This window comes from Myotis daubentonii, chromosome 3 (genome assembly GCF_963259705.1).
Source record: "Myotis daubentonii chromosome 3, mMyoDau2.1, whole genome shotgun sequence".
Taxonomy (NCBI): domain Eukaryota; kingdom Metazoa; phylum Chordata; class Mammalia; order Chiroptera; family Vespertilionidae; genus Myotis; species Myotis daubentonii.
Genome location: NC_081842.1, coordinates 7,377,299 through 7,397,347, shown reverse-complemented (window position 1 = coordinate 7,397,347; position 20,049 = coordinate 7,377,299). Strand labels below are relative to the sequence as shown.

At 55.7% G+C, this 20,049-nt stretch overlaps 1 protein-coding gene across 2 annotated transcripts in view; it reads right to left on the bottom strand.

Moving 5' to 3' along the window:
• Positions 1-18,001, bottom strand: part of PDE9A (phosphodiesterase 9A) — an 87,736-nt gene extending 69,735 nt beyond the window's left edge. For both annotated transcript variants that reach the window (XM_059686537.1, XM_059686538.1), the window contains exon 1: positions 17,852-18,001. In XM_059686537.1, the coding sequence (XP_059542520.1) occupies positions 17,852-17,920 (69 nt within the window). In that variant the 5' untranslated portion in view covers positions 17,921-18,001. The remainder of the gene's footprint in view (positions 1-17,851) is intronic.
• Between the last annotated feature and the right edge of the window lie 2,048 nt (positions 18,002-20,049).

The window sequence follows — 20,049 nt, the reverse complement described above, 5'->3', positions numbered from 1 at the left end:
CCTCTGGGACAGCTTCAAGCATACCAACATCAGAATTATAGGGGTGCCAGAAGATGAGAGAGAGCAAGATATTGAAAACCTATTTGAAGAAATAATGACAGAAAACTTCCCCCACCTGGTGAAAGAAATGGACTTACAGGTCCAAGAAGCACGGAGAACCCCAAACAAAAGGAATCCAAAGAGGACCACACCAAGACACATCATAATTAAAATGCCAAGAGCAAAAGATAAAGAGAGAATCTTAAAAACAGCAAGAGAAAGAAACTCAGTTACCTACAAGGGAATACCCATACGACTGTCAGCTGATTTCTCAACAGAAACTTTGCAGGCCAGAAGGGAGTGGCAAGAAATATTCAAAGTGATGAATACCAAGAACCTACAACCAAGATTACTTTATCCAGCAAAGCTATCATTCAGAATTGAAGGTCAGATAAAGAGCTTCACAGATAAGGAAAAGCTAAAGGAGTTGATCACCACCAAACCAGGAGTATATGAAATGCTGAAAGGTATCCTTTAAGAAGAGGAAGAGGAAGAAAAAGGTAAAGATACAAATTATGAACAACAAATATGCATCTATCAACAAGTGAATCTAAGAATCAAGTGAATAAATAATCTGATGAACAGAATGAACTGTTGATTATAATAGAATCAGGGACATAGAAAGGGAATGGACTGACTATTCTTGGGGGGAAAGGGGTGTGGGAGATGTGGGAAGAGACTGGACAAAAATCGTGCACCTATGGATGAGGACAGTGGGTGGGGAGTGAGGGCGGAGGGTGGGGCGGGAACTGGGAGGAGGGGAGTTATGGGGGGGAAAAAAAAGAGGAACAAATGTAATAATCTGAACAATAAAGATTTAATTAAAAAAAAATAAAAGAAGAGGAAGAGGAAGGAAAAGGTAAAGATACAAATTATGAACAACAAATATGCATCTATCAACAAGTGAATCTAAGAATCAAGTGAATAAATAATCTGATGAACAGAATGAACTGGTGATTATAATAGAATCAGGGACATAGAAAGGGAATGGACTGACTATTCTTGGGGGGGAAAGGGGTGTGGGAGATTCGGGAAGAGACTGGACAAAAATCGTGCACCTATGAATGAGGACAGTGGGTGGGTAGTGAGGGCGGAGGGTGGGGCGGGAACTGGGAGGAGGGGAGTTATGGGGGGGAAAAAAAGAGGAACAAATGTAATAATCCGAACAATAAAGATTTAATTTAAAAAAAAATAAAAAAAATAAAATCATGTTTTTGAAGACTGCTTAATGCTATATTGGAAATGCTGCTGATGCGATGCTGAGCGAAAATGATCAGGATAAAAAATTAGGTGAAAGAAACACACACACACACACACACACACACACACACGTGCGCACACACGCACACTCGTAGGAGAAACACCAGTGGGAGAGGTCCTGATATGTTAGCAGTCTCCTCTGTGTGGTGTGATAACAGGTACTTCATTTTCTTTTTATACTGCTCTGCATTTTTCAAATATTCTACAATGAATATGCAGGGTTTTTTTTGTTGTTGTTTGTTTTTGTTGTTAATCCTCACCCGAGGATATTTTTCTACTGATTTTTAGGGAGAGTGGAAGAGAGAGGGAAAGACAGAGAGAAACACTGATGTGAGAGAAACACATCGATTCGTTGCCTCTGAACAGGGCCAGGGCCCGAGGAGATTGCAACCGAGGTATGTGCCCTTGACCTGGATCGAATTGGGACCCTTTGGTCCACAGGCCGATGCTCTATCCACTGAGCCAAACCGGCTGGGGCCATGCAGAGCTTTGGTAACCAGGAAAGAAGTTATCCAGTTCTAGCAGCAGAGCTTAGGAACTGATAACAACTCGCTTCCGAACGCTCCCTCCTAATAGCTGCTGCACTGATTATATAAAACTCTCCTGGGAGAAAAAGGTCTTTACCATTTTTATTTGGACGGAATACTCTTTGGCGTTAAGCCAAGAGGATGAGAAAATTAAACAACAGTGAACCAGGGGACATAAGCCAGAATGTAAATGGCACTCGGCTAGGAGTTCGGGGAGGTGGGGTGTGAGAGGGAGGCACCCAGAGAGAATGGGGGGCAGGCGGGTGTGGATGGAGGCAGGGGCACCAGACTGAGAGGAAAGACAGAGCCGGGTGCCTCCTGGGATGGAACAGGGAGAAGGCTCCATGGTTCTGTGCTGGCCGCAGGTGGGCAGGCCGAGCGACAGAATGAGGAGCAAGGGCACCTGAGGACACGCAGCGGGAGAAGGGAGTGGGGAGGTAATGCCCCACCCCCACCCCCACAGCCACTCTGGGTCCTGAGATTCAGCCGCAGCCTGGCTGCCCTCCCCATAGGCAGTGGTTCTCCACCTTCTGGCCCTTTAAATACAGTTCCTCATGTTGTGACCCAACCATAAAATTATTTTCGTTGCTACTTCATAACTGTAATGTTGCTACTATTATGAATCGTAATATAAATATCTGATATGCAGGATGATCTTAGGCGACCCCTGTGAAAGGGTCGTTCGACGGCCAGAGGGGTCGCGACCCACAGGTTGAGAACCGCTGCCACAGAGGTAAAGGGTCCTATTAAAGAATTTCTCAACTCCAGACCTTGTCCTCAAGGCCCTCAGATCCGTGCGTTTTTAAGACCCCACTGGTGACCAGCAGGGTGTGCAGGCCCGGGTCTCCTTCCGAGGGGGCTGTAGGGAGCCTGGGCAGGGTCCAGGCAGGAGGTGGGCAGAGTCTGGCTCTGGTGGGGAAGCCACACCCTGACCTCCGACCTCTGCAGTGAGTGTTCTGGTTGACCAGTGCTGCCCCAGGGCACAGGGGTGGGAGTCCTGGGGGTAGTGGGTTCGGATTTCCTTCCTTTAAGTAGGTCTACGTACATTCTTTGAGACGCTAATGACAAACAAAGCCAGCTCTCAGCTGTCACAGCCTAAGTATCAATGCATTCGAGGAGGGACACGTATTTTGGGGTCAGGTCCCCCCAGGAGGCACGACTGCTGTCCTGAGACCCGGCTGCCTCATAGACGCCTGCTGGCTGGCGAGCCGCACTGCTTGGGCCTCAGGTCTGGCCACGTCCACCTCAGGCAGCGTTTGGGGCCAGCAAAACGAACTGCTGCTGTGGCCAACGTGAGCCCATGGCTGCCATCCTGAACCGCCCGTCCTCACACAAGGACCCTCTGAGCTCCCGTTAATTCTCTGGTGGGTGCTCTAGATCTGACTTGGTGGAGTAAATGGGTACTGGGATGTCACTGTTCATATAAGTTTCATGTATTAGAATCTCATGTAAAACTTTATGAGAAAAAGCAGTTCGGTTGCTAAAACTGCTCAAATCACTGCCCTGACTCTGGCATCAGGGAGAGTGGGGCCAGCAATGAGGGCGGTCAGCAGGGTGACCTCGGCCAGTGGCTGCTCTACGCTGGCTCTGTGACAGGTGGGGCCTGCGTTGGCCAGAGCGAGTGCGGTTACCGTTGTTTCACATCCCCAGGGTCACCCTGGCCAGAGGGACCTCCTAAGCTTGATGTCATCATCATCACATCACAGAGGAGGGCTCTGAGCCACAGAGAGAGAAGAAGCTGGCCTGGCCTCGTCCCTGTGATCCAAGATGCACACTTGGGCCCACCTGGCTGCAAGCCCAGAGACGTGTGCGGTGCCTGAAGTCAGAGCGACAGTGCGTGTCTGCGTGGGCAGTAGCGGTGGACTCTGGCCTCTCTGCCCATCACTGTCCCTTAATGGTGTGTAAATGATTGATATTTTCAGTCACACACTTGGAGTGACTATTGATTTAGAGCCCCCTCCCCAAGGAAAACAGACCAATTCAAATTCCTTTTATCTATCAGACCACGATCACTTTTTATAGCTTTTATAAACAACTAGAGGCCTCGTGCACGAAATTTGTGCACTCGGGGGGAGGGTTCCCTCAGTCCGGCCTGTGCCCTCTTGCAGTCTGGGAGCCCTCCATGGATGTCTACAGGGAGAGGGCCTAAGTCAGCAGTCGGACATCCTTAGCGTTGCTGTGGAGGTGAGAGAGGCTCCTGCCACTGCCACTGCACTCACCAACCGTAAGCCTGGCTTCTGGTTGAGTGGGGCTCCTCCTATGGGAGTGCACGGACCATCAAGGGGCAGCTCCTGCATTAACCATCTTCCCCCTGGTGGTTAGTGCAGGTCATAGTAACCGGTCATTCTGCCATTCGGTCGATTTGTATATTAGCCTTTTATTATATAGGATTATGCTCTTATACAAGCTTCTGTAAGGCTTCGTCTGCTCTCAAAGCAAATCAGTCTGGCTCCAGAACCTCACACTCCAGCTCTAGGAGTTAGAACCCAGCCTGCGCAGCCCATGGAAAAGCCAAACTCTAACCCAATGTGCATTCGCAACTTTTCTACCCCCGGTGGAGTAAACAGTGACTTTCCATCGCCTTTTCAGCACATGAGAATTCCAAATGTTTCATGTATAAAAGAAGCTAAAAAGAGACCAAGACCTAAATCCTACATTTTAGTACTCAATAAATAAATACATGTTCACTGGAAAGAGGCTGTATAGTCTGTCTCTCTATGCATCTCTCCCTCCTTCTTTCTCTCCCTCCCTCCCTCCATCCATGTACTAGTTACCTGCAATTCATCTCTAATTATGTTATAAAGTTGTTCACTTCATGATGCCCCTTATTTTCAGAACACTCAACAATAACATCACCATCAGAATGGATTGCAGTTAACCAGCAGGCAGGCAATTGCTGCTTTTTGTTTGCTAGAATAAAATCTGTATTAGGCCTTATTTCCCTTTGCAATTTAGAAGGTAGGTTTCTGGTCACTGCATTTGAAAAGAATATAAAATAGTAACAGAAATTAAACATTTATTACCATGAGCAGACACATGACATACATTTTCTTAAAAAGATATTTTGCATAACGGAAGTGCTCCAACAGGTACAAAAGCAGAGGGTGTGGCTCAAAGAAGCCTCCCGCCCCACGTCCTAGCTTCAATAGCTGTCCACACGAGACCCATCCTGCTTCGTCTGTACTCCAACTTCTCCCTGCTGGGGTTATTTTAAAGCTCGTTCTAGATATCATATTCTATCATCTGTATATATTTCAGCGTGGATCTTTAAAATAGAAAATCTCTTTCTTTCAGTTTAAGATGGCCACAGTGAGATTATCACATGGGAAGAAAATTAACAATTTCCCTTATCTTCTCAGGTTGTCATATATACACACAGGGTGCCCTCAAAATGTATGCACACTTTAATAGCTGAGAGCTCAATTTTGAAAATGAATGTATTTTAATAAACACTGCCTTTATAATTATTTAAAGTGTGTATATACATTTTTGGGGGAGATATATACATACATATATATATATATATATATATATATATATATATATATCTCCCAGAAAACATAAATAATCTTTAAGGCATGTTGTAAGGATCAGAAGTAATATGTGTTCTTCAGTAAACAAGTGGCAAGGAATGTAAAGGGGCTAAAACATATGGATAGAAAGAGACTTAAGAAGACAGCAAGCCAATGCAATGTGTGTTCAACAAGAGCACGTGTGTGTGTGGGGGGGGGGGCGGGGGGAGAATTTGGTGGGGAGAAGAGAGCTATCTAAGATCCTGCTTGTAACATGCAGCCAGCAGACGGGAGGCAGTGATGTCAAACACCCACAAGAAATTAAAAGTGGGTGTGGCCGATGCTGTGAAAGAGCGCGGGCCTTGAGGGATGAGGGGGCCCCAAGGAGAGGGTGGCATAAAGCAGGAGGTGAAGGGAAGATATGGTCTCCGCACTCCAATCCCGTGGTTAAGAGCCCTGTAGCCCCTGAGGAATGCCCCACCTCCCAAAGATACACACCTCTGCCCCCAGGAACCTGTGACTGTCACTGTGATCCCACAGTGTCTGCAGGTGTGACGAGATTAAGGCTCTTGAGGTGAGATTACCCCAGATTATCCAGGTGGGCCCTCAATGAAATCACCCATCACCAGGGAGGCGGAGGGAGAGTTGACAGCACACAGAGAGATGGCTGGGATCTTTTTCGCAGGCAATGAGCCTTTTAAGCTGTGTGAGGCATGGCGTGTGCATGCGATTGGGACCAAACTTCAGGAGGGGTCAGGGGAAGATGGATTAGAGAGCGGCGACGCTGAAGGCTGAGTATCAGGTCCAAGGCTACACCTGCTCCCCTCCCATAAGAGCTGATGTGGGCCTGGGTGGGAGCTGGGAGGTGGGGAGGCCGGAGGGGACCGTCAGGGAGCTTGTGGGGAATCCCTGTCCGGGTTGAGGATGTCCTTTAGCCGGATGCAGCTCCCAGGCTGTCCGCACCCCCTCCGGCTCTGGCTCACCATTCCCCACGCCCGCGTCTGCCGTGGTCTCGGGCCTCCTGTGCGCTGAGCCCATTTGTCATGGCTGATCCGATCACGGCTCCTGGCATCTCTCTGGGTTGCTTTGTTTGTGATTTTTTTCATGTCTGGTGTCTGAGGCCAATCTCCGCTGTCATAAATAATGGATCACAGGGGACTAAAAATGCAGAAATCGGGGAGCTGAGAGAATGAGAAGAGTGCTGGGCGGGAGCTCAGAGGACTGTGTTGTGGGGGGACGGTCGGAAGGTGTCTCTCTGGTTTCAATTTGCTTTACTCCCTGGGCTCAGATTCAAGGAAGAGGCAGCTGTGGATGCACAATCCTTGTACTTCCCCTCGCTGAGCCCTCGCCCTGCTCTGCCCACTTCTCCTCTTGAATCAGGACTCCAGTGTGGTCCATGCGACGTGTCCCTCCTGGGTCAGGGCTCCTCGGCACCCCCGAGGAGGGCAAGGGTAGAGGAGGAGAGGCGGGGGAGGATCTGGGGCCGCAGCCCGCCCCCAGGGACCCTCCATGGGGAGCCCTCTCCAACAAGGAGCCCCTGCAGCCCTGCCTCAAGGCGGGATGCGAGATCTGCCAGCGGCGAGAACAACGGTTGGGCAAGGGAGAATAGACGGAGACGGAGCCGGGTGACATCGGGACCTAAATCCCAACTTAGACCCAGAGAGCTCGGCTGTCCTGGTCACCAGCATCATCGAGACGGGCCCCGAGGCCCGCACAGGCACGCTGAGAACAGTGGGCAGCAGAGGACGGCCCCGTGGACCAGAGGAGCCCAAAGACTCCCATCTGCAATGGGGAGAAGGCGTCTTCCTCTCTCCCTTGCCTCCTCCTCTCCTTTTCGTGGCTTGAAGTTTCATTAGAAAAACTGAGCATGGTTTTCCTGCCAGAAAAGAAATGTCTCGGAACGTGGGTGTCAGGCCCTCGAGCGGGTCCAGCTTGGCTCCTGCTGAGGTGGCTGGAGTCACTCCGCACCCGTCCTGCTTCCTGTGCGGCAGAGGCTAGCCCGCACCAGCCGGGGTGCAGCCTGTGGGCCTCCTCTGCGCAGGCGCCCCGGAGGTCGGGTTTCTGCTCAAGGCCGCTGGGCTTTCCTGATGTCCCGTCAGTGTCCTCCGGGCCACCCTGAGCCCAGCATCGTGCGGTTGCCATAGCCACGCCACGCGGCACCTGTGTCACACGGCCTGCCACTCACTGCTGCCCGTGCCACCACCTGCACTGAGCCACACGATCGCTCTCGGGCTCACCGTCCAGTCTGATGCCTGGAGATCACGGCCGTTGGCTGAAAGCTGTTCACCCCCCTGGCACTTCATAGGGGCAGGTGGGAGCTGGAGGCGGCTCGAGGGGCCCAGGCTGTCTTCTCAGAGCGGCGTGATCTGTCACCGGAGGATGCCAGTGGGCCCAGTGCCGAGGCTGAGACTGGATCAGAAGACCCAGCGGGACCCGGAGCCGACCAGGCGCTGCCATCCAGCAGTGGCCCCGGCTACGCCAGCACCGACACCAGGAAACGGGGGGGCCTGGTCCCTGGAGAGGCCTGGGCTTTTGGGAAAGGACTGGAGGGGAGATGCTGGTGAAAAGCTGGTTGGGAAAAATGGGGTGCAGAACTTGGCACTCTCGTCATGCTCCCAGCCATATGTTCCGGTGGCTGGGTGTAAGGAGGTCTTGACGTGTCCGTAGCTCAGAACGTCAGCCTGTGTCACCGGCACACTCAGCCCACACTGTCCTTGGGACAGGTGACGATTATAAGGGTTAGCACTTTCCGTGCCTGGGAGAGGCAGGCTGACTCTGCGAAGAGCCCTCTGCCTGCCCCACCCACCAGGTGTCTGTCCCAGTTCCTCGCCATCCATGCCGCACCTGCACGAAAGTGTCCCCTCAGCTTCCCCAGGCTGTTGCCCATCGCAGTCACCTTTTCAGCGCGGCGCCGGCCCACACTGTCTCAGAAATATTTGCGGAGGCAACTCACCGCCCCTCCACTTCCCGCCTATCACGTTGCCGCGGGAGTCCTCTCCTGACCCTCGCTTCTTGGAATATTCCGGGCTGTTCTTGCCAGGAGGGCACAGATGCCACCCCCCGTCTCTGCTGTTTGGGGCTCAACCTTCAAAGCACCACATGGGAAATGGGACTCAAACAGGTGTCGGGACCACGGCTGCACATCCCAGTGGCTCAGGGGGACGGTGTAAGTCCTAAGGACTCCAAATGGCCACGCAGTCACCGGCCACCTCTGGGGTCCCATTTCCCGGCACTTGTGTGTCCTAAGCCTTGGGTGGTGTTATTCATTGTGGCAGCAAGAGGGTACAGGCTTGCGTAAGACGTTTCACTGAGAGATTCCAGAGTACGCCTGACCATTAATTTTGAACCTCTAACCCCACTCATATTGTAACCTTTCCCTGGGTGGAACACGGCCCTGAGCGAAAACATGTTGGCGGCTGTTCCCCAAAGCACTTTGGAAATGGTAGGATCAACAGACGTGGGACAGATGAGTCCCCAGCCACACCCAGCTGCTTCTGCTGCCCGTCAGCGTCAGTAACCAGCAAAGATGCTCCCTTCCGGTGAGCTGTCCTCTCGCATGTAAATCCCAGTGGAGAGATGGCTGCGATCTCTACGCGATAACGTCCAATGCGCTGCCTCCTCTTTGGTTATCTGTAAGGCTCTAAAAGTTTTTTCTTTTTAATCCTAAAGGCAGACACGGTGAGGGTACAGACAGCCTGAATCACTGCTCTGCTTACAAAATAAATCAGCGCTGTGTGCGACTGGCCCCAGGACGAACGGATCCCACCTGGAGAGACGGCGCCCTGGTCAACACACCTGCCCTGGTCACTACACCTGCCATTCCGCGGTGGTGACAGGAGAGGCAGGTGACAGTTTTCCTGATCCCCGTGTTCTGGGCTAAACCGAGGAGAGCTCCACTGTGACGAATCCCGCCAACTCCGGCCACTCTGCGGTGGGCTCAGACTTTGTTTCCCCAAAGCCCCCCTCCACCCCCCAGGGCTGAGCAGCTCTCCCAGGCTGCACAAGGGTCGCCCACGGGCCTGCGGGGGAGGTACAGCCAGCAACCAAGTGACAAAGCCGGCAGAGCGCTCGGGGCTGTGATGGACAGCAACCAGCCAAGCCCTCTCCAAACAGCCTGTTCTGGCGGCAGAGCTGACTTCACCTGTCAAATTATCAAATGCTGCGGGCATCACTACCACCCCCTCCCGAGAAGCCAATGAGCCGGAAGCCTGGAGCCCTGCCTGCGCTGAGTGGCCATCCCTCCCTCTCTGCTTCCCTGCCTCCTGGCCTCCCTCCTCGTTGCAGCCCTGATGGAGCTGCACCTCCGAAAGGCCGGAGGAGAAATGAAAGGCATTTGTGGCCCTCTCTCTGCGGGGAAAGATGGGAGAAGGAGGGCGGGTTTGGGGTTAACCTGGGAAACACAGTCACGTGGTATCATTGAGCTGGAAGCACCCCGGAGCTGGCCGGCCCTTTGTTCACGGAGCGCGCTGGACCCGGGGCCCTGTGCTGGAACCACCGCTGATGCCCACGGGCCACCCGCCAACCCGGGAGCATGAGGCCGGGGTCTGGGCGAGGTTCCCCAAACCAGACACGGAGATTCGGCTGCCTCGAATCCACAACATAGAAAATAAATAATAAGCAAATAACAGTAACCACGACTTTACGCGCACTCACTGGGTGCCGGCCCCGTTTTAGACTTGATCCGCGTTCATGCCTTTCATCATAACAACCCACTTCACAGATGGAGACACCGAAGTATATAAGCAACCTGCACACACACTCCCGGTTCCATCGCAGACACGCCCCAGAATCCATGCTCTCGGCCATGACACCATGCTGCTGGGAAATGGACTGAGGGCAATTGAACCTGAAAAGCATCTGTTCACGCCTCTCCCCGCCTGAAACATACACAGACCACACCAGATATAAGCCTCCTGGAGGGACAGGTATGACCAGGAAATGGGAGGGTTTCAGGGAACACAGTTTTTTCCTAAGGCACAGTAATACACCACTGCAATGGCCTACGTTTGCAAACCAAGGGAGTAAGCATGGAAATGACTGAGGTTTAAGAACTATCAGGCAGGCCCTGGCTGGTGTGGTGCAGTTGGTTGGGTGTCATCTTGTGCATGGAAAGGTTGCTGGTTCGATTCCAGGTCAGGGCATTATGCCCAGGTTTGGGGCTCGATCCCCTGTTGGGGGCATGTAGGAGGCACCCAATTAATGTTTCGCTATCGCACTGATGTTTCTCTCTCTCCCTTCCTCTCTCTCTAAAAATCAATAAAAATATTTTTAAAAAATCAGGCAGATTCATGATGGATGAATGGATAAACAGAATGTGTATATACACGCAATGGGCTATAACTCAGACTTAAAATGGAAGGACATTCCGATACACATCTCAACATGGAGGAACCTTGAGGACATTACGCTAAGTGAAATAAGCCACTCACAAAAGAATAAATACTGTGTGATTCCACTTACATGAGGTTCTAGAGCAGTCAAATCCATAGAGACAGAAAGTAGATGATGGGTGCCAGGGCTGGGCGGGGGGTGGGTGTTAGTGTTTAAGGGGGACAGAGTTTCAGACTGGGAAGACGGGAAGTTCTGGAGATGGACTATGTGATTGGGCTCAATGCCACTGAGCGGTGCATCAGACATGGTTAAGATGGTGAAGTTTTATGTTATGTGTCATTTTCTACAATTTTTGAAAATGAAAAAAAAGAAGTTAGGGAATCTAAAGCCAATTGAATACAAGGTCTGACTCTTCTTGTGTCCAGACCAAGTTTTCAGGGGGTGGGGGCTGTGAGTTTCCGTTCTGGGCAAATGCTCAGGTCAGGTGATCAGCTTTGGGACTGCGTGGTAACTACATGGCAGGGGTGGAGGGGCCGAGGCAAATAACCCACACCGTGAACTCAGGACGTATTTTGAGTTTGAAATGTTTGAGGCCGTCTCCACAGCGGCTCACCCACCGCAGGACCGCGAGCTTAGGCGCCCAGGAGATGCGCGCGCTTTCATGCTCCTGCGGGCGACCTTCAGGTCTGCACTACGTTAGAATATTTTTTCTCTCAAAAAGATTCAGAGCCTTGGGAATGCAGATCCTCAGCCACAGGGGCAGGAGGACTCAGCTCGGTGAGCTGAGCAAGAGGCTGGGAACCCCTTTCGACGGAGCCACTGACCTGCAAACTGCTGCGTGCCACCCTCGGCTGGAGCGTCTGCTCCGAGGGCTAGGAGCAACGCCGTGCCCGGGGGTGTCTGTCCCCAGAAACACACCTCCAGGGGGACAGCTCTCATCGCACTGCCTGTCTGGCTGAGGGGGAGAATGGGGAGCAGGAATTCCTTCCCGGGGCAGGACCAGCTGGTGGGCTGCTGCTGTCTTGGCAAGATGGACACCTGAGGTCCCTCTGTCCTCTGGCGACTCTCTTAGCCCTCACGGCCAAAGACCTCCCCAGCCCCCAGGCACGCTGCCCGCTGAGCCACCCACAGTCGGGGAGCGGGTGACCGAATGGAGGGGGTTCAGCTTGGGGTGATTGTGGTGGGAGAGACGGCGGGGAGGAGGGTATGCTAGCTACACCCCCCAGGCAGCAAACCCAGAACAGGGGTGCAGGAACCCAACCTGCAGTGACCCAAGGCTAGTGTTGGCCAGCCCCTGCTGCCCCTGCTGGTCTGGCTCTGAGGCCAGCCTCCTGGGCGCCCCTGCCTTGTCTCTCATTTGCATGCTGTTCACATGAGTGGTCTGATGTGCCTGCCTTGCCCTCCCTCTGCCCTTGCTTTCCTTCCCTGACATCAGAGTGTGTGCTGCCGGCTTCTGAGGCCAGGCAGCCCCTCCGCCCTAACGCTCTGGTGAGCCCCCTCGGCTTAGGGTGTGAGGTACCCCGTTTCCCTGAGGAGTAGCCTCTGCCAAGCTGGAGACAAAGGTGCCTGGGGCAGTGGGACCGGGGTCGTGGGGTCCTCAGCACTGCCTCCCTCTTTGTGGTTCAGATTCACCGCGGCCTCACAGAGGCACAAAGCAAATGACAAGACAGCGCCTGCCCTGGCTTCTCCCAGAGGCTCCTAGTGGCAGGTGCAGGGGAGAGGAGGGGCCGGGGTTGGGGGGGCCCCACTGTGCCCAGGCCTGAGGACGGGTCAGGTGTACTGAGCCTCCCCAGTGCCAGCACTTTACGGGTATTACTTAGTGCCACCTTCAGCCACCCCATGGGAGGCACCACCACTGCTCCCACTTCCCTGAGGGCAAAGTGACTTCCCAGCTGGCAAACGGCAGAGCCGGGCGGTCTGTCCTGCCACCACGGCCTCCACGCTCCGTGTGACGGACAAGAGCAGCCCAGCCCCTCTGAGATAGGGCATGCTGCCTTCAGTCTGAGCGGTACCGTCGGTCCCCATGTCATTATCTGTCAACCCTGGTGGCATTAGTGGGGTTCAAGCCTCCAGCCATCCCCTTCCCGGCCTCCAGGTGTTAGATGTGCCTGGTTTAATCGGCCTTCAGACCCCGGCACGTGGTAGGGAGGAGAGAGGAGGGAGGAGGGAGGAGGGAGGCAGCAGCTCCCTGGCTGCTCAGCGTCCTGGGCTGGACTTTGAAAACTGTTTTCCAAAAGTTCTTTACGGACAGCGCATGCTGTGGCATCGCAGGCGGCCAGGCCGATTACTTCAATGGCTGATGGACTTGTTGAAAAAGAGACGGAAAATCATCACACTCATTGTTAGTTTTCACAGCCCAGCTCTGAAGCAGCTGGAGACAGAGGGGTCATCGGAAGCTGGGGTCGGGCTGGGCATCAACATGGCCCCACTTCTGTTTTGCACTGGAAATCCAAACGGGAGTGGGATCACCCCTTTCTGTAACCCCCCTTGGTTGCAATCAGCTTATGTTACCATTTCAATATTTTCTTAAAGATATTAAGTTATACACATCCAAAGGACGATAAATGGGCTTTGCTGACGAAGGCCAAGGGGAGTCTACCTGGCAGGAAGGAGGGAGCAGACAGGTGCACAGAAGCCCAGAGAACTCTGCTGGGTCTGCCTGGCTCTGTGCAAATGAGCAAGGATCCTGCCAGTCCCCGGGAAAAGGGTGCTGAGTGATGGGCCAAGCAGGAGCGCAGGTGTTTAAGTGAAAGGAAATTTCCACTGGGCGGCGCCAGGCGCCAGGACAGGCACATTCCAGCAGGGGAAGGGGCCTGGAGAGGGACTCTAGGTCCCACCGTGTGAGCACACTGGACAAGACTTGGGTCAGGTGTGCCCTCTGACCAGTGGAAGATGGGATGGCTCTGAAGACAGGTCAGCTGTGTTTGTGCCCAAGGCAAGAAACAAAGGCAGAGGAGCCTGGTGCAGGGCAGGGCTGGGCAGGGGCACGGGGAGGGACAGGCAGCAGGGAGCAGAATTCCTCCGGCCAGACCCTGAGACCGCCAGCAGGGCGTGCCGAGGCCTGGGCTCCACATGCAGGCAGGAGGGCCGCAGCCACAGAAGAGAACCAGACCTCCGGGGAAGACGGTGGGTCAGGGCCCTGCAGTCCCACGGAGGCTGGCTTCTGGGGAATCCAGGCGGCATGATCTAGGGTCCCACGTGGCGAGGGGGCCGGGCTGGGTGAAAGACAAGCACTGTGAGAAGGCCCCACAGGCTGAGCACGTGGGGTGCTTGGCTCCAGCCGGAAGGGAGAGCAGTCACAGGTGTGTGTGTGTGTGGGGGGGGGGCGGGGGGGCGGGGGGGTTGTTATGAACTAGAAACTGTCTTCTGTTGACATTTTAACAATGTTTGAGCTCTGCTCTTCCCTTTCAGTTGTTCTCATTTGGTTCCTGTTTTAGAGTAGAAACAGCTTTGCAAGTGGCTGTTGGCTCATGAAGACCTGCGTGCCAGCTGCAGGGAGAGGCAGGGACAAGGACACGGCAGCGGAGTGGCTGAGGGTGGTCCTGCAGAGAGCGTGATGAGGGGGCTGTCCCCAGGGCGCTGCTAGGCCGGGGCAGTGCACACAGAGTGGTCCCGTTCAACAGGCCCGAGAGCTCCGAGACCAACAGTCTTGCCCAGAGAATGTGCTCACCAAACCCAAGCCCACGGCCAGCCTGGGATCCCACCCAGGACCCACTCCGCCCCATCCGGAAGGTCAGCAAACCCGCCTGGAATGCCACAGGCAGGAGCCCCTCAGGCTGCCTATGCCGAGTGCATTGTCCCGTCACGCCCTGTGCATCCCAGGGAGCACTCCTTTCTCCGCACCGGGAGGGAGGAAGAAGCCGGTGCCGAGGCAGGGCCCCCAGGCCAGAAGCTGAGGGAAGACACAAGCAAACCCTCTGGACGAAGATAAGGAGCATCCGCTCCCTGAGGGAAGTCCTGGGGGCAGGGTCCCAGCTCTGCAGATGTGGGGACACGGTTCCAATCCCTCCTCCTTCACCTGGTGCCGGGAGGTGCCAGAGCCACCTGTGCTCCTTGGCAAGTGGGCGAGCAGGCGATGGGGACAGTGTGGAGGTGCTGCTGGCTGCGTGAGGCTGCACCCCCGATAGTCAGCAGTCCCTGGGTCTTCCTAAGGTTGCTGGGTCCGAAAAGGACCCCTTCCGCACAAAGCTGGTCCTCTCAGAGGAAGAACTCTACTCACCAGGCCCACACGCGACTGGCACCATAGCCCTTCCCACCAGCCGGGTCCTGCTGTGCCCTTCTGTCTGTCACGGGACCCAGGTCCAATGCTTGGCACAGGACAGAGGGAGCCATTGCTCAGTGGGACTGAGTGTCATGTATGGCACATTCACCCTGGACCCCAGCACTCGGCACATAGTAGCTGCTCAATAAACTAATCTGGCTAATTGAGGAAGTGATTGGCCTTGCCCTGTTTGGTTCTTCCAACAAGCAGCACTACCGTATACCCATGTGACATCAGGAAACAGCGGCATGGAGGCTAAGTGACTAATCCGTGGCCATGGCATGGAAGTGGAGACGCTGAACATCGGCCTCTCCGCGGACGCTGTGGCCATCCACCCGGAGCTGTGCTGGAGCAGACAACACCCGCGGGAGCCACTGCCAGGGAGAGCAGGGAATGGCCAGCAGTGGGATCAATCAGGGGACAGAGAACAGAAGGAATGCAGGAGCCAAAGGACAGATGACCAGACGGGGCAACACAATATATACTCGACGACATCACACATGCCTTCTCTCCTCCCTCCACATCCTCCCCTTGGAAGCAACATGAGGTCTGTGCCCATGACCTTTCACAAACAGGACGGGATGGATAAAAAGGGAGACAGGACCCGACAGCATACGGGGAACTTCAGAATTAATCCCGTGTTTGGGACTTTAAGAAAACTCAGCCCTCAAAGCGTTGCAGAAAGAGCCCTGAGCCGAGAGAGACATTTGAAATCTGGACAGAGCTGCTGGCGTGGAGTTCAAGGCGGGGTGAAAGGTGACCAGTGTCCAGCACATGCTTGGAAACCCCAAGTGGTCTGGCTCTCAACCAGGCTACAAGTCCAGCCCCAGGCCTCCAACAGTGACAACGGCAAGGGGGAGGCCATGGAACAAGGTCAAGAATGAGTAACAGGCATTGCAGCGATGGCAGAGGTTTAAAGACCGCGGCCCTCCTCACTGTGTCAGTTAAAGGACATTTATGGGGCAGAGAGCGTGCACCGCGCCATCATGTTCTGGCTCCGTCCCGGCTGTTTACACGAGTTTGTTTACTTCTCCTGACCGTCGATAAAGCAGATGCTACCCCCCTTCACAGGCGGCAGCGGGCTCAGAGCAGCCTGGGGACTTGCTCCAGACCACAGAGGGGGTGGCGGCGCCAGCACACGTCAGCTCTGGCCCCTCCCGAGGCCACGGCCTCCCTCCTGAAGGCAGGTGCCCCAGGTCCCGGAGGCCACCCCCACCTTGGGCGTGCCACCTGCGGAAATAAACCATCCTCCCCAAATCAGAGCCGAGTAGCCTGCCAGGCCAGGTGCGCGCCTCCTGGCCTCTGGAACCACTTTCGTGCTCACCCACTTCGTCAGGCTTCTCAGGAAGCTTTTGGGGAAGTTCTTGGGAAGCAGCTGTCACATCTCACCTCTTTCGAAAGATAAAAAGCGCTGATGTTCGCTGCCTTTTACTAGGTGGGGCAGAAAAAGTGTGTGCTTGTATCTGTGTGTGCACGTTTGCCTGTTTGCATATGTGTGTATGCATGTGCTTTGGTGTATGTTTGCAGGTGGCATGTGTGCACGCGTGCACACACGTTTCCACATGCATGTTTTCACATGCATGTTGTATGTGGATGCGTGTGCACACTGGAGCAGGGGCTATTCAGTGGAGGGCCATTTCTTCCTTTGGGGAGCTGTTATAAATTCCTATGCAGTCACTGGGCACTTGGGTCTAGTCCTGCGTCTGCTTGTGACCACCTGCCCTTGAAGATGCTTCCGGTCCCCACTGTCTGATTCTGATAGGGGGCTATGGGTGGGGGAAGGAGGGGAGCCTGCACTTCTCATTTCACGGGGATCAAGCTGGGGGCGGTGAGAGAGGTGGCTTGTTGGCAAGTCTATCAGCTGGTGGAAGTGCGTCTGAGAGCCAGAGCCCTGAGCCCCGGCAGGCGCCTACTCTGCCCGGCTGGGCATTCCTCCTTGGTTTCCTGGTGGGGTGCTCCGGGAGAAGGGCAAGGTGAGAGGACGTGCCTGAGGTCTGGGAAGATGGCCTCACTAGGGCATTTCCCTGGGGGGCCGAATCCAGGTGGGGCTAAGCAGCTCCCTTATTGTTCCTCTCTGCCAATCAGAAGCAGTGGCCAGGGCTCTCTGGACCCCTGCCAGGGGCTTAGAAGAGAGGGGCCACCAGAATGGTCTGCTCTGGATGCCTCTCCTCCGGGACTCAGCTGGTCAGGGACACTGCACGTCTGGAGGGCTTCCTCTCTGCGGAGGAGGGCAGCTGGGCAGCTGGGCAGCAGAGCTGGTCCAGCGCCCACCCAGTCTCTCCGCGGCCCGGGAGATGGGGCAGCCCCTGTCCCCCCCTCTGCTGTCACAGCTGACCCCGAGGGAAATGGGGACAGGGACACAGACAAGAGGCTGGGGGCAGCCCCCGCTTCCCCGCGCCCCGCCCCCCACCTGCTCCCACCCGCCAGGAAGCCGCGCGGTCCCCAGCTGGCGGCTCGCAGCGGCACCCTCCGTGCATGGGACCGGCACCCTCCGTGCATGGGACCGGTCCGTAGGTCTGCCCACCCGCTCCGCCGGCTCTGGGGTTGTTCCACCAGAAATGAAGTGGGTTAATGCACAGCCTCTGAGACCTACAAACTCAGCCTAAGCAGATTTGTTACAAAGAAAGCTCTACCCATGAAATGGAAAAAATGCCGCGGGTCGTCCCCTCCCACGGGGATCCAGTTCGTGGGGAAACCTGACCGAAGAGCCCTGCCGCCCCCGCCAAAGTTGTCGGAGACCACAGCCGGAACCCCTGGACGCACGGACGCTCGGACGCACGGACGCAGGTCCCCCACCCGCCGCTGGCGCCGCGACCCCCGGGCTGTCACCCGGGCAGGGGCCGCCGTGGGGGGCTGGCAGGGCCGGGGGTCGCGCGCCGGGAGGTGCCCCGGGGCCGCGTGGGGAGGCGGGGAGGAGCTACCTTCTGAATGCGCCCATCGATGTCCAAGTAGATGGCCTTGGGCCGGTAGCTGGAGGAGCCGGAGCCCATCTTGCGCCCGCGGCTGCACTTGGACTTTTTACTGTACTTTCTCGACGCCAGCGCCGCGGGGAGGGCGGGGAGTGGGAGGGAGGAGGGGGCGGGCGGCGGAGGGCGCGGGGACCAGCCAACCAGAGCGCGGCCGCGCGCCCGGCCGCTCCGTCGCCGCCTCCGCCGGCTCGCGCGTCTCGGCTCGCGCTCCGCCCTTCGGCCGCCGCCTCCCTCCTGCCTCCAGCCTCCTCCCTCCGCTCTCCTTCTCCCTCCTCCTATCTTCCTCCTCTTCCTCCCTCCGCCTCCCCTCCCCCTCCCCTCCTCGCCCTCCGCCTCCTTCCTTCTCTCCTACCCCTCCCTCCCCCTCCGCTGCCTCCCCTCCTTTCTCCCTTTCCCCTTCTTCCTCTCCTTTGTGTGCGCTCCCCCTCCTTCCTTCCCACATTAAGGCACACGCTCCTCTTCTTCCGTTGGCCTCCAGCCGCCTCGGGGACAGGGCCAAACGGGCAGCCGATCTCCATGTGCCCTCTGGACCAGTGCCCGTCGCTAGCGACCCCCTCTGGCTGCTGCAGGGCTGGCCACCTCCCCAGGCTGACAGCGGCGCACAGCGACCTCTCCAGGTGGACAGGCAGTCCCCAGCCAGCACCTGGCTGGCACCGGGCCCTAAGCCATTTGTGGTCATGACCCAAACCCAAGCACCACTTAGCACTCGGGAACTGTCCCCAGGCTCCCCTTTCCCCGTTCATTCAGTTCGAATAGGAAGTGAGAAGAATTCTTCTCCTTCAGGCACATCCTTCCCCTAAGTTTTCTCTGCGTTCTTGGGGGTGACCGCCTCTCCTACCTGCCCCCGGAGCTGAAACGGTAATTTTGTTTCTGTCCTTAATGCAGCCAAAGCACGGGTTACCCTACCACCGGCTATTTGCTGGTTTAAGCCCTTTTCTAACGCCCCCTCCCCCCCACTAACTGTTCCAGGGAGTGTGGAGCAAGCAGGAGGGGGAAGGAAGGACTTCAGGCAGATGTGACCTGCGGATCCCATGCGACTGCCTCTGCGGCTCCCCAGGTCTCAAGGCTCTCCCAGTGGGCATGAGCTGCCGGCGGGGCCAAGTGGCTTTGGGAAGGGGGTGCCCACCCAGCTGGAGAGTGAGTGCGCTTACTGTTTCCTTCTGAGTGAGTCCCCAGCCCCTGCCTCCATCTGTTGAATGTCTGGGCTTTGCTGACTGAGAGTGTGCCTGGTGCACACAGGGGGCTCTCCCTCCAGGCCTGCCCAAGCTAGGCTGACCACAGCCACGGTCACTGCCTCGCCCTTCCCTGCCACCCGGCCTCAGCTGGAGCACAGTCCCTGGGAGACTTCTGGTCCAGGGCCGCCTGCGGCATTGGCTGGGCGGAGCCCTGGGGAGGGCCGGCTCATCATCTTTGGGTGAACCGTCTACCTCGGCCTTTGGACAGACAGTCCAGGATGTGTCACTGTGAGGGTCTCAAGGAATGGCAATGGCCTTGCCCTCGACTCCCAATGCAGTGAGGGGACCGGTCAGAGCCGGGCACCGCGGGACTCGCTTTATAAGTGAGAGGGTGGCAGCCAGGAGGCCTTTGAAGTGTGTGTGTGTGGGGTGGGGGTGGGGGGTGATTACAGTTAATCACTTGACTCACAATTGTGATAATGTGTCCCCTAAAACCTGGAAAGATAACTATGATTATGTCGAACGCTGTTGTTGAGTGTTCTGATGCTATTTGGACGAATCTAGCCACTCGTTTGTGGGGCTGGTGTGCTGCCCGGCGTGGAAATCTCACCGCCAGACAGATGGCTCATTCATGATCGTGGTGCCTATTTATTCGCCATGTGTTTTTGTCATTTGACCCTCTCAAGTCACCTCCTTCTAGCGTGTGGTGCTGCTACCCGCTGACTGGAGGGTGCGGGTCTGTGACTGTGCACGTGCCACCCCGTGGGACAGGCCTCTCACCCGCCTGGCTGATTCTGTACTCAGAATGATAATTGCTCCCCTAAGTATCTGACTGATTAGACTGCTGTACGGATAGTCAATCAATGACATGGCAGTCCTGGCCCCAACCCGTCCCCAATGGAGCAGCAGTGACTCTTGCAGCCACCACACTGCCCTTAACCATGTGCTGGTGCTCGGCACTCACTGGGCAAGAAC